At 32.8% G+C, this 12,342-nt stretch overlaps 1 protein-coding gene across 1 annotated transcript in view; it reads left to right on the top strand.

Moving 5' to 3' along the window:
- Positions 1 to 1,850: 1,850 nt before the first annotated feature.
- LOC107717466 (F-box-like/WD repeat-containing protein TBL1XR1-B) overlaps positions 1,851 to 12,342 on the top strand; it is a 26,784-nt gene continuing 16,292 nt past the window's right edge. The window contains exons 1-4 of the mRNA XM_016524229.1: positions 1,851 to 2,130; positions 10,114 to 10,220; positions 10,343 to 10,488; positions 11,523 to 11,703. Of these exons, the coding sequence (XP_016379715.1) occupies positions 10,163 to 10,220; positions 10,343 to 10,488; positions 11,523 to 11,703 (385 nt within the window). The 5' untranslated portion in view covers positions 1,851 to 2,130; positions 10,114 to 10,162. The remainder of the gene's footprint in view (positions 2,131 to 10,113; positions 10,221 to 10,342; positions 10,489 to 11,522; positions 11,704 to 12,342) is intronic.

The following is a 12,342-nucleotide window of genomic DNA, read 5'->3' as shown; positions in this document are numbered from 1 at the left end:
TTGAATAAGTAGGTTTAAGGTCAGCTGCTCATTTTTTCATTGTGGGTCACAAAGTGCAAAGCTCCTCCCCCATTCTCCACGGCTGTGTCACAATACCTGGCGAGCGCCCTACATAGACAGCATGGATGATCCTTTATTCAAAAGATGAAATAGTCTTAATTTTGATTTAGTTCAAAATTGTTTATTGCAAAATCACTTTATAGTTATAGAACTGTATATTCTGTGAGTTTCTTTATTTTTCAACTTGTGCATTCATGCATGCATAGATATGTGTGAAGGTAGTTTACTAAGTGATCAGATGCACAAGTTTCACCGGCAGTTTGATAAAACAGGTGAAAAAACACCTAATTAAAGAAGGGACTTGAGCCATATCTAAAGTTTATGTTTAATAGTAAGACTTTTTATACAAAATTGAATTACAAATGCAAAATTATATTTTACTATTTAACATTTAAAATAAATATAATACTGCATTTAATTCAATGTTGTATTAAAAAGCCTTACTATTTAAAATTTAAAATATAATTTTGCATTTTAATTTAATTGTGCATGACAATGCTTCACTGTATAAAATAAAAATATATAATTTGGCCATTTTTAATTCATTTTTATATAAAATCTCTTACAAAAGTCTTACTATTTAACATTTTAAAAATATAATTTAGCATTTTAATTCGGTTTTGTATAAAAAGCCATACTATTTAAAATTGACAGTATACTTTTGAATTTTAATTTAATTGTGCATAAATTGCTTTAGTGTAAATAAAAAAATATAATTTTGCCATTTTTAATTAAATCTGCTATAAATGTCTTACAAAAGTCTTACTATTTAACATTTAAAATAAGTATAGTTTAGCATTTCAATTCAGTTTCGTAAAAAGCCATACTATTTACAATTTACAGTATACTTATGCATTTTAATTTAATTGTGCATAAATATGCTTTACTGTAAAAAATAAAAATAGCCTATATAATTTTGCCATTTTTGATAAAATTTTATATAAAATCTCTTACAAAAGTCTTACTATTTAACATGTAAAATACCGGCAGTTTGATAAAACAGGTGAAAAAACACCTAATTAAAGAAGGGACTTGAGCCATATCTAAAGTTTATGTTTAATAGTAAGACTTTTTATACAAAATTGAATTACAAATGCAAAATTATATTTTACTATTTAACATTTAAAATAAATATAATACTGCATTTAATTCAATGTTGTATTAAAAAGCCTTACCATTTAAATTTTTAAAATATAATTTTGCATTTTAATTTAATTGTGCATAAATATGCTTTACTGTAAAAAATAAAAATAGCCTATATAATTTTGCCATTTTTGATTACATTTTATATAAAATCTCTTACAAAAGTCTTCCTATTTAACATGTAAAATAAATATAATTTAGCATTTTAATTCAATTTTGTATAAAAAAACAATACTATTTACAATTTACAGTATACTTTTGCATTTTAATTTAATTGTGCATAGAAATGCTTTAGTGTATAAAACAAAAATACACAATTTTGCCATTTTTTATTACATTTTATATCAAATCTCTTACAAAAGTCTTACTATTTAACATGTAAAATAAATATAATTTAGCATTTTAATTCGTTTTTGTATAAAAAAGCCTTACTATTTAAAATGTGATATATAAATAATACCGAAGCATGTATTAAAATGCTTTACTGTATAAAATAAAAATACATAATTTTGCCATTTTACTTAAATTTTCAATAAAATGTCTTACTGTTTATTGTGTACAGTACCAATACTATATAGAATTAGTAAGAGTAGTGTCCTAGTGTAGTAGCCTAGGTAGGGCGCTCGCGAGGTATGAGAACACAGCCCTCTCGCTCTCTGTAGCGCGTGCGCTGTCTTCCGACGCTCCGTTCTGCGAGAAACACAGGAAACTAGTCTAAAAACACACCGGATCGACGTTTAAACGTTAACTTTGGCAGATGAAACCTCGATTGTTGTTTCACGTCGACCTTTTAACGGAATACCGCGGATAACCGAGCGCTGAGGGGGAACTGACCGAAGATGGGTGTAAAGTCGCGGCTCGCACACTGAAGTTGGAGGATATTTTCCCGGAGGAAGTGAAAGAGAAGCGGCAGCTTCATTGTTGACGGTAAGGAGAGGCGATATTTCCCTCGTTTGGACTTTTTCTGTGTGGATTATTCTCTTGGAAGTGTTTGTGAGGTAACTCGCGAGCCGGGAACTTTCCCACTCCCCTCCGTGAGGCTCCGTCGCCGCTAAAGTCTGATTTCCTCGGTGTCCCGTTTTTGTTGAGCACCTCAGAGAGGATATGTGCACTGATGAACACTCGATAGGGATCATTTCGTGTTGGTTTTGTGGTGAAACGCGCTGAAAGTAGCCGCCAGATTTAGCGGCACATGCTAACAGGGTTGCCAGGTTTCCACAAAACCCGCGCGATAGATACTCAAAACTAGTTCAAACGCTTTTCACGGGGGTTTCCACCGGTACAAATCGCGTTCCCGGGGGTTAAATGCACGTTTTTTTTGTGTGTGTGTGTGTGTAAAATTCGCATTCAGTGGGCTAAATATCCCGTTACTGATGTCGCTTCAACCCGCCGCAACAGTATTAAAGTAGCCCGATTTCCGCGGACCTGGCAACACGGCGAGGCGGGTGGGGGAAGGGCCGCTCCTAGTTCTGTTACTTTGCTAAGAAACACATGTTCACTTATTCAAAAGAGTCGCGTTCTCTAACGTTAATGCAGAAAGGAAACTGTGAAAAGTGAAATGCTCTTAAGGCTAGTCATGATCTCGATCTACAATGAGAGTGATTTAACAGGGTTAGTTTGTTTTGCACACTAACGTGCTTTTCTCAAGGATTGTTACAGTGTTTATCAGAAGCTGAAACCCTGGATCACTTGTTGATCTCAGTGATTTAGCTGCATGAATCCAAATCAAATTAATTGAGTACAAACTGCTGTTCAAAAAGTTTGGAATCGGTAAGATGTTTAATGTGTTTTACAGAAGTCTCTTCTGCTCATCAAGGCTGCATTTATTTTACCAAAAATACAGAAAAAATAGTAATATTGTTAAATATTATTACCATTTAAAATACTGGTTTTCTATTTCAATATCCATTAAAATGTAATTTATTTCTGAGATGCAACGCTGAATTTTCAGCATCATTACTCCAGTCTTCAGTGTCACATGATCTTCAGAAATATGTATTATCAATGTTGGAAACAGTTTTTGCTGCTTAATATTTTTTTGGAACCTGTGATACTTTTTTCAGATTTGATGAATAAAGTTTAAAAAGAACAGCGTTTATTTAATTAAAATAGACATCTTTTCTAACAATGTGAGTCTTTATTATCACTTTTTAAAATCAATTTAACACATCCTTGCTGAATAAAAGCATTAATTTCTTTCAAACAAAACAAAAGGGGAAAAAATACTGACCCTAAACTTTTGAACGCTAGTGTATATTGTTACAAAATATTTCTATTTTGAATAAACGCTGTTCTTTTTAACTTTTAGTTCATCAAAGAATCCTGAAAAAAGTATCGCAGGATAGTCGAGTGGCTGATAAAATGCCAATATACAGGCTGTTTATTTATACAATATTTACAATATTTGATAACAGGACATTTACAGTCTGAAGGCTAAACAGGAGCAGCGTCCGTGAGGAAAGCAGACAGGCATTAGAGAGACTTCTTGTCTTATTTTGCGTAATAAAATTCAGAAGTCTTTTTATGAATGTTTTTGTAGGATGTGCAGCCTCTTCATCACCACAGGCCTTTTTGTGTTCTGATGTTGGGAAACATATCTTTTACGGATCAATATGAGAGCATAATCTAATAATCCTGAATTATTTAACACGACCACCACAAAATAGTGTTCCTCATCTGAAGCACATTTATTTTCAGTAGTTTGTCAGTAGCTGTAGATGTTACACCGTAAACAAATATTGGTTAAGATAGTCCATTTTTAATTGCTGGAGAATTTGTTTTGTTTATATTTCTCAGGATTCGTCCACCATTTTTTCCACTGAGCTCATCGCAGTGCATTATGGGATTGCTTTGTCTGTTAAGGATGCATGTAATTCTGGGCCCTATGATTTCAGAGATGCGGAAAACGTGAACCGAATCACAGAATCCGGTCATAAAAATTAAATTGACACATTTACAGTATAATGTAACACTTAAAATAATAAACAAAAATTCCTTATTATATAATTGATTTTAATCTAATTTATATGTATTTGTGTACTTATGTATTTACTCATTTATTTACTTATTTAAATCTATTTTTGTTTATTTTAATCAATTTTTATTTAAATTAGTTTTTTCTATTTATTTAATTTGTTTTTTTGTTGGATTTATTCATCAGATAATACTGAAAAAGGTATCACAGCTTCCAAAAAAAATATTAAGCAGCAAAACTTGTAATAAAATGAGCAGAAGAGACTTCTTTCAAAAGTAATAAAAATCTCACTGATCCCAAACTTTTGAACGGCAGTGTATGTTCTGTATGTATGTTTATATAAATTACATGTTTCACAGCGTTACAGTTAGTCATAACTTATACTTAGCCTCCAACTCACACACTGGCGAGTAAAATCTGAGAATTTATTAGCCATTGGCTAATATTAGCAATCAATTAGTCGCCAGAGTGACGATTTAGTTGCATATGCGAGTGATTTACTCGCAATGTAGAGGGTTGAGTCACCTTTATTTATACGGTGCTTTCTACAGCATAGATTAGTTTGAAAGCAGCTTTACAGTGTTAAACAGGAGAATAGGGATTCAGTGATGCAGCTCTAGAAAGACAATAGTAAACAGTCATTATTTAATGCGGTAAAATCACTGTAACTACAGTCTTACTGCTTTATTAGACTTCAGTTTGTCCGGCTTTAAATCCAGTGATTGATCAGTCAGAGGAGACCAGCCAGGAGAAAATGGCATCTGAGAGCACATCTGTCAGAGGAGACCAGCCAGGAGAAAATGAGGCCCTCTGCAGCCTCGCATGCGTCTGCTTTCTTCTCACCATTCATCATTCCTGTGGTTTCGTTTGGCTCTGTGCTTGTGACTTTTTTTTAATCCTTCCTTTATATATTAACCTAGTTTGTATTCGTTCAACAGGCGTGTTTTTACGCCACTCAGGAGAAAATGGCTGCTGTTTGCAGATCCTGAGAAGACCAGCCAGGAGAAAATGAGGCTCTGCAGCCTCGCATGCATCTTTCGTCTCGCCCATCCTGCTTTCCACATTAATCATTCCTGCGGTTACTTTTGGCTCCACGCTTGTGACGATTTTATCCTTCCTTTATATATTAACCTAGTTCGTATTCATTCAGCAGGATTGTTGTTAATGTCCTTTTTAAGACCTGCTGACGTTAACCGTTTCACTACTTCTGTGGTCTTTATCGCTTCTTTTTATACTCGTGGTTTTGTGGCAGGGTTATTATAGTTAACTGAACAAATACAACCATAAAAAAACATTTTCGGTGCTTGAAATAAAATAAAATAATTTTATTTAAGCTGTTTGCCAAGGCAACATTTCTCATTTTTTAGTTTAACTTGATGTACTAAAGTAACTAAAACCAAAACTGTATAGACATAAAAAAAAAACGAATAAAAATGACAAAACACAACAAAATTACTAAAACTTTAAGTGGTAAGAAAAAAAAAACAATAAAATAAAAATACAACTAAATAAAATACGCGAAGATATTCATCTGAAATGGTTTAATCAGACTGCATTATAGTATATTATATTATTTTGTAATATAAAATATAATTTTGTAATATAGTATATTATATATTATTTTGTAATATAAAAAAAAAAAAATATATATATATATATATATAACATATATAAAATAAAACTACAACTGAAATAAAAACTATATATACTCATTTAAACTAATAAAAATCACAAAACAAAATTACAAAAACTAAAAATAAAATATAAATGGAAATATAAAAATAAAAACTAAATAGAAATATTAGTAAAAACTATAATACTATCTTGATACTAAAATAAATAACATTTTGTGGCTGCAGGGCTAAAAAGAAAAGACTAAATATTAATATTTATTCACACTTATTTTACAGGCTATATAAAATTAAGCAACATTGTGAATGTAGATGATTTTAAAGTATGTTTATTAGAAAAATAAAGGCTGTTCCATTAGACTAGTTTCATGATCCTTCCTTGTCGTGATTTATTTTAGCTTGATTATCTTTTATTGTGCTTTACTTACATTAAACATTTAGAAAATCACTGGTTTCAGAGCAAATGCATCAACTGCTCATGTTCTGCTTTGTTCAGTCACGCTTCAGGAAGCGCTGGGTTTATTTCTGGAGCACATTAGTCAGCGAAACCAGCCGAGATGCATATGAGCTCCAATATAAGATGATGCATCTATTTATCTTGTGCAATGAAACCCAGTCGTCTTCAGCTCAATGACACTGGCTGTGATTGTAACACTGGTGTGTTTTTGTTAATTGGACAGCAGTTTGTTCAATTCTGCACTGTTTAGTGAACACTTATGAACAGGACGGTCACGTCACATTCTGATTCTAATCTCACTGCCGTTTGTCTCTTTGACAGTCATGATGATCACATTAGGCGACTTCTGAAGTCATGATGGTGTTTTGCATTGGACTCAAACATGCACAATGCCAAATAAACACCCTCACTGTATTTTTTTCGGGAATATAAGTCGTTTTAATCATCTGAAACAACTTTATCTTCTGCGACTTAAATTTCAAAGCGACTTATATAATGCAATTAGGATGTAGTTGAGTTTGTGTCTTCATCAGATTTGGAGAAATGCAGCATTGCGTCAGTGCCTCAGCAATGGATGCTCTGCAGTGAATGGGTGCCGTCAGAATGAGAGTCCAAACAGCTGATAAAAACATCACAATAATCCACAAGTAATCCACAGCACTCCAGTCCATCAGTTAACATCTGGAGAAGACAAAAGCTGAAACTAATCCAGCATTAAGACGTTTTTAACTAAAACATGAGTCCATAATCCATAATAACACTTCCTCCAGTGAAAAAGTGCATCTGCTGTTGTCTCTCACATCAAAATCCAGCCACATATGTGTTTAGAGCTGTTTAAACGCTGCTTGATCTGTGCAGATTTCTCTCCTGATTCAGACCAGAACACTTTTGAGGATTAGGCCTACTTTTAATTAACTTACATTTACTTCATACATTTAATACTGACACAGCACGTGGTGTCTAGAGGCCGCTCTCGTACTGTATAATGACAGCGGACCTTCTCAGATTTTTCTGGTTAAAATTGTGATTTAAATGCGATTTTTAAAACAAATTAACAAAAAAATAACAATATGATAGATAAAAATATATGATAAGATAATAAAAATACTCATTTTATTTTACAGAAAACTATTGTTTTACAGAAAACTGCAGGGTTACTTGTTAACATACAGGCCTATAACTGTACATCATTTGATACTGTTATGATAAAAATTGTTGACAGTAATTTCTTAACTTTTATCAGGAGGTATGTAAACTCAAAAATGGAGTCCGTGTCTTGAAAAAATTAAATATGAGCCTTTTATACGTCCACTGTGGGGAAGGAAAAAAGAAAGAAAGAAAAGAACTCCTGCACACTTCAATACACTGTTTAGTTTAGTTTATTTATAAAGCACATTTAAATACACAAGAGGTGTTGAAACCAAAGTGCCGTACAACAAATATAAAACAAACTTAAAAACATACATAATCAAGAAAAAAAAGGACAAATGAAAAATTATACACCCTCAAACAGAATTAAAACATACAGAATAAAAATGAATAAACTGGAGAAAAACATGGATTATCATATGTTTGCTTCAAATTTCTTTAGAGAGAAGTATTATTTTTCCTATTTATGGCCTATAATAGGACTTAGTGCTAAACTCATGTAATGTCGGTTTCATTCATACTAGACGCCAGAGGGCGCCCTCGCGCAAAATCTCAACATATACATAACAGAAGTAATAGAACTCGTGACGTTCCAGGAAATCCCTAATATGGATAAAGACATCCAGCTACCACTGTGACTCAATTAAAAGAAGCTAGAAACGTATGAACTGATTAAACATGAAGACAATAAACCTATGACAATATATGGTTTACCTGTGTTCTTCACTCCATCTCGGGTATTTTCATAATAATAAAGTCAATTTATAATGCAATGCTAATCGACAGAGCTTTTATTACAGTATAAATATATATTCATTCTGTAATAAGCCACATCAGATCAGAAAATGAACTTATTTTAAAACACTCGACTGATGTTCATGTAAAATCATGTTATAATGTTTTCAACAACATGTTTATAACCGCTTCTCATTAAGTTTGAGAGGATGTTTTGAGTGTGTTCCTTCATCAGGTAAACGTTATTTAGCGACTCAAACTCGCAGCGCTTGCAGAGATGAGCAGCATTTACTACAGGCGCTGTGCAGATACAGGGCTCCAGACTGCGACCAAATAGTCGCATTTTGCATTTTTCCTGCTGGTGCGACAAATTTTTTTTTAGAGGTCGCAAAATTTTAATATAATTGTATTTAAAATTAATGCACAGGCAATTTCGTTAATGCGGCCTATGCCATGCCTCATCTTATTCATTTTTGTTAATAAACGTTTTGTAAGCTAGTTTGTCATTGTATCTTACTGATTTATTGTTGTTGTGCTTTTTAATTAAGAATAACAATGAATCCATCTTTTGTTTTAGTCTCAAAAAGTGAGGTGTGTAGATCTTTTCTTGTAAAACGTGACAAGATCGCGAATTCGAAAGTGAAAGCACCCGAAGCCCGGTTTATGACACAGCAAAAGAGAAACTCCCGTTCACAAAATTCAAATCACAAATAATACTACTGATGAAAAAGAACGGGTTGAATGTTAACCTCTTTCGTTTCCATGTAACTATAAATTATGATAAAAGTTCATCAGCATGCATTGATTAATCCCATGATGTAGCGCTAAAAAAATTAAAAATATTGCGACCAAATCATGTGCTCGTGCGACCATCTGAGAAAGTTAGTCGCAAAAGAGCGACCAGTGGGACGAATGAGTCTGGAGCCCTGAGATATTTATTTCATTAAAAATAGCAGCCTATGCGATTCAATCACATCAAGCCAAATCGTGACTTCGGTTGGAATCGTTCAGCCCTACCGGAAAACTATCGGCATGGATTTTTGCCGATAGTTCCAGCAATCAACTATTGGTGCCGATTAATCGGCAAAACCGTTTGTGTGAGTTTGGTTATGTGTATCAGGCGGTGTTATTTTAGCATTATTTATATACGATTAAAGTTTTTATTATGAATATTTTGAATGAGTTTTTATTTTCATGTTTTTGTAATTTTGTTGTGTTTTTGTCATTATTTGTTTTTGCTTTTTAAAATGTCTATGGGTCAAAGACGAAAAAGGGTTTAAGCATAAAACCATTAAGTGTAATACTGCTTTAAATTGTTGTTGTTTTTCCCCCCAAAAAATGTAAACATTTTCTGTTTAATTTAATTGCAATTTTGTTTTTGTTTTTCTGAGCAAAAAATAAATATCTTACATCTAATTACTTTCACCCCAAATACTAATTAGTTTTTAAATTATTTTTTTATTTTTTATTTGCCACTATCCTAGGTTGTGCCCAGTTGTCAGTAAGAATTTTTTACTAATTTAAAACACAATAAAATTTAATATGCTCCCTTACTCTTTTATATATTTTAATATGTACAAGTCAGAATAAGCATGTTGTTTGAATTTTAAATAAATATTGTGTTACACTGAATGACAAAGTAACATTATTTCAACCAAATTTTGACATTTTATTACTTATTTGAAACCTTAAAAGTAGACACTTTACTTACATTTAATGTGCTTTCTATGGACATAAAATCTCTTTTGATGCGGACATCTTAATGTCTTTGACCCCTACATAGTTCTTATTCATTTTTAATTTGTTTGTTATTTTAGTACTTCAAGTTAAACTAAAAGAAACAAAAATGTTTTTGGTTTTAATTATTTTTTTTAATTTAAATGATACTTTGTTGCATTTGATTTTTCAGAATGGACCGTTTCATAACTAAAGCATGAAATGTATGAATGTGGTGTTTCCCGCAGGGGCCGATCGTGAGCTCCAGCGCTGCTCATCCTCTGAGGTGGAGCTAAGATGAGCATTACCAGTGATGAAGTCAACTTTCTGGTCTACAGGTATCTGCAGGAGTCAGGTAAACATCCCGCAAAATCTCCCCAAACTGCTCTGAGATGAGCTGACGTTCATAAAGGCATGTTTAGTCACATTTCCTCATTGGTTGAACTAAAGCCGGTGTCTTTGGCCTTTGTGCTGTAGGTTTCTCTCACTCGGCGTTCACGTTTGGCATCGAGAGCCACATCAGTCAGTCGAACATCAACGGGACTCTGGTGCCTCCTGCTGCCCTCATCTCCCTCCTGCAGAAAGGCCTTCAGTACGTGGAGGCCGAGATCAGCATCAACGAGGTGAGCGTCTCGTCGTCTTCATTAACCATCATTAATTATCTGGATTTTTGCATTAATAACTTTCACCTGCTGTGAGTCATAATAAATAGACATGTTTTTTCTTATTTAAAAAAAAAAATCTAAATAATGAAATTAAAAAATAAACAAGGATTTTATTGTTGGCTTTTACTTTCTCTGACAAGAATTTCACTGACCATGAAGCAAAAATAAACTATTTTGCTATTATAGCAACATTGTAAATTTAATCAAGTGTGTCTAAACCAGTGTTTTGTTTTGTTTTGTTTTTAGTGTCATTGTGATAAATAATTTTTATTTTTATTTTCTCAGTTTATTTAGTTTTATTAATTTTTAAAAAATATTTATATGTTTATTAATTACTAAAATGTTATTAGATTAAATTAATTATTAATGAATTATTGTAATATTATTATTATTATTCATTGTATTATTTTAAAATGTAAACAACCTTTTTTTTTCCTCCTTTTTTTTATGGTTTTAGTTTACTATAATAACCCTGGTCTGAACTTTTGATTTACATTGACATTAAAAAACATTTTAAACTTAAATGCTTGAAATGATCTATGAATTTTTAAAACATATATTAAATCATAAATATAAAACTGTTAATAAAATAATAATTTAATACAGTTAATAAAATGCTGACTGTATATGTGTGTACTTTATATATACATAATAAATATACACAGTATACACACATATATTACATAAACAACAACTTTTATTTTGGATGCGATTAATCGTTTGACAGCACTACTGAAAACATTAACGAAATTAATAACATTTTGAAATTTTGATGAAAATGCATTTTTCTAGTTATGCCAAACTCTTAAATAGGTTGAGTAAACATGCAGAGAAATTGCCATTTGTGAGTTTGTTCATTTTGAAGTGACCGCAAACAAGTGAAACAATTCACTATCAAACCATGAAGAAATCCAAATACTTCCCAAAGGATGTTTGCATTTCTGCTTGTTTGTGTCGCTTCAGCCTGTGTATTGTGTTTTATTTGACTGTAGGATGGCACAGTGTTTGACGGCCGTCCGATAGAGTCTCTGTCGCTCATCGATGCCGTGATGCCAGACGTGGTTCACTCCAGACAGCAGGTGATCAGAGACAAACTCGTCCAGCAGCAGAAAGCCCACTTCTCCAACCCAATATCCGCGGTGAACGGAGAGGAGAACGGCACCCACGCACTCAGTAAGTCATTGATCTGACACAGAAGCTAACACAGACATACCTCTAATGATCTTTAAGCTGAAGTCAGGACTAGTCTGCATGAGCTGAATAAAGCAAACCAGTGTCTCACCAGTAAAGTTCAGACGGATGACGATTGTAATGAAGGTCAGGGCTCTAGACTCCCACTGGTCACTCTTTTGCGACTAACTTTCTCAGATGGTCGCACGAGCACATGATTTGGTCGCAGTATTTTTTATTTACTTATTTATTTTGCGCTACATCATGGGATTAATCAATGCATGCTGATGAACTTTTATCATAGTTTATAGTTATATGGAAACGAAAGTGATTAACATTCAACCCGTTCTTTTTCATCAGTAGTATTATTTTGTGAACGGGAGTTCCTCTTTTGCTGTGTTATAAGCTGGGCTTCATGCGCTTTCACTTTCGAATTTGCGAACTTGTCACGTTTTACAAGAAAAGATCTACACGCCTCACTTTTTGAGACTAAAACAAAAGATGGATTCATTGTTATTCTTAATTAAAGAAGCACAACAGCAATAAAACAGTAAGATACAATGACAAACTAGCTTACAAAACGTTTATTAACAAAAACGAATAAGATGAGGCATGGCATACACCACATGCTGTATTATATAC

Source organism: Sinocyclocheilus rhinocerous, unplaced genomic scaffold (genome assembly GCF_001515625.1).
Source record: "Sinocyclocheilus rhinocerous isolate Xijiao unplaced genomic scaffold, SAMN03320098_v1.1 scaffold3560, whole genome shotgun sequence".
Taxonomy (NCBI): Eukaryota; Metazoa; Chordata; class Actinopteri; order Cypriniformes; family Cyprinidae; genus Sinocyclocheilus; species Sinocyclocheilus rhinocerous.
The sequence above is the reverse complement of the archived record's forward strand: the minus strand, read 5'-3'. Positions and strand labels throughout refer to the sequence as shown.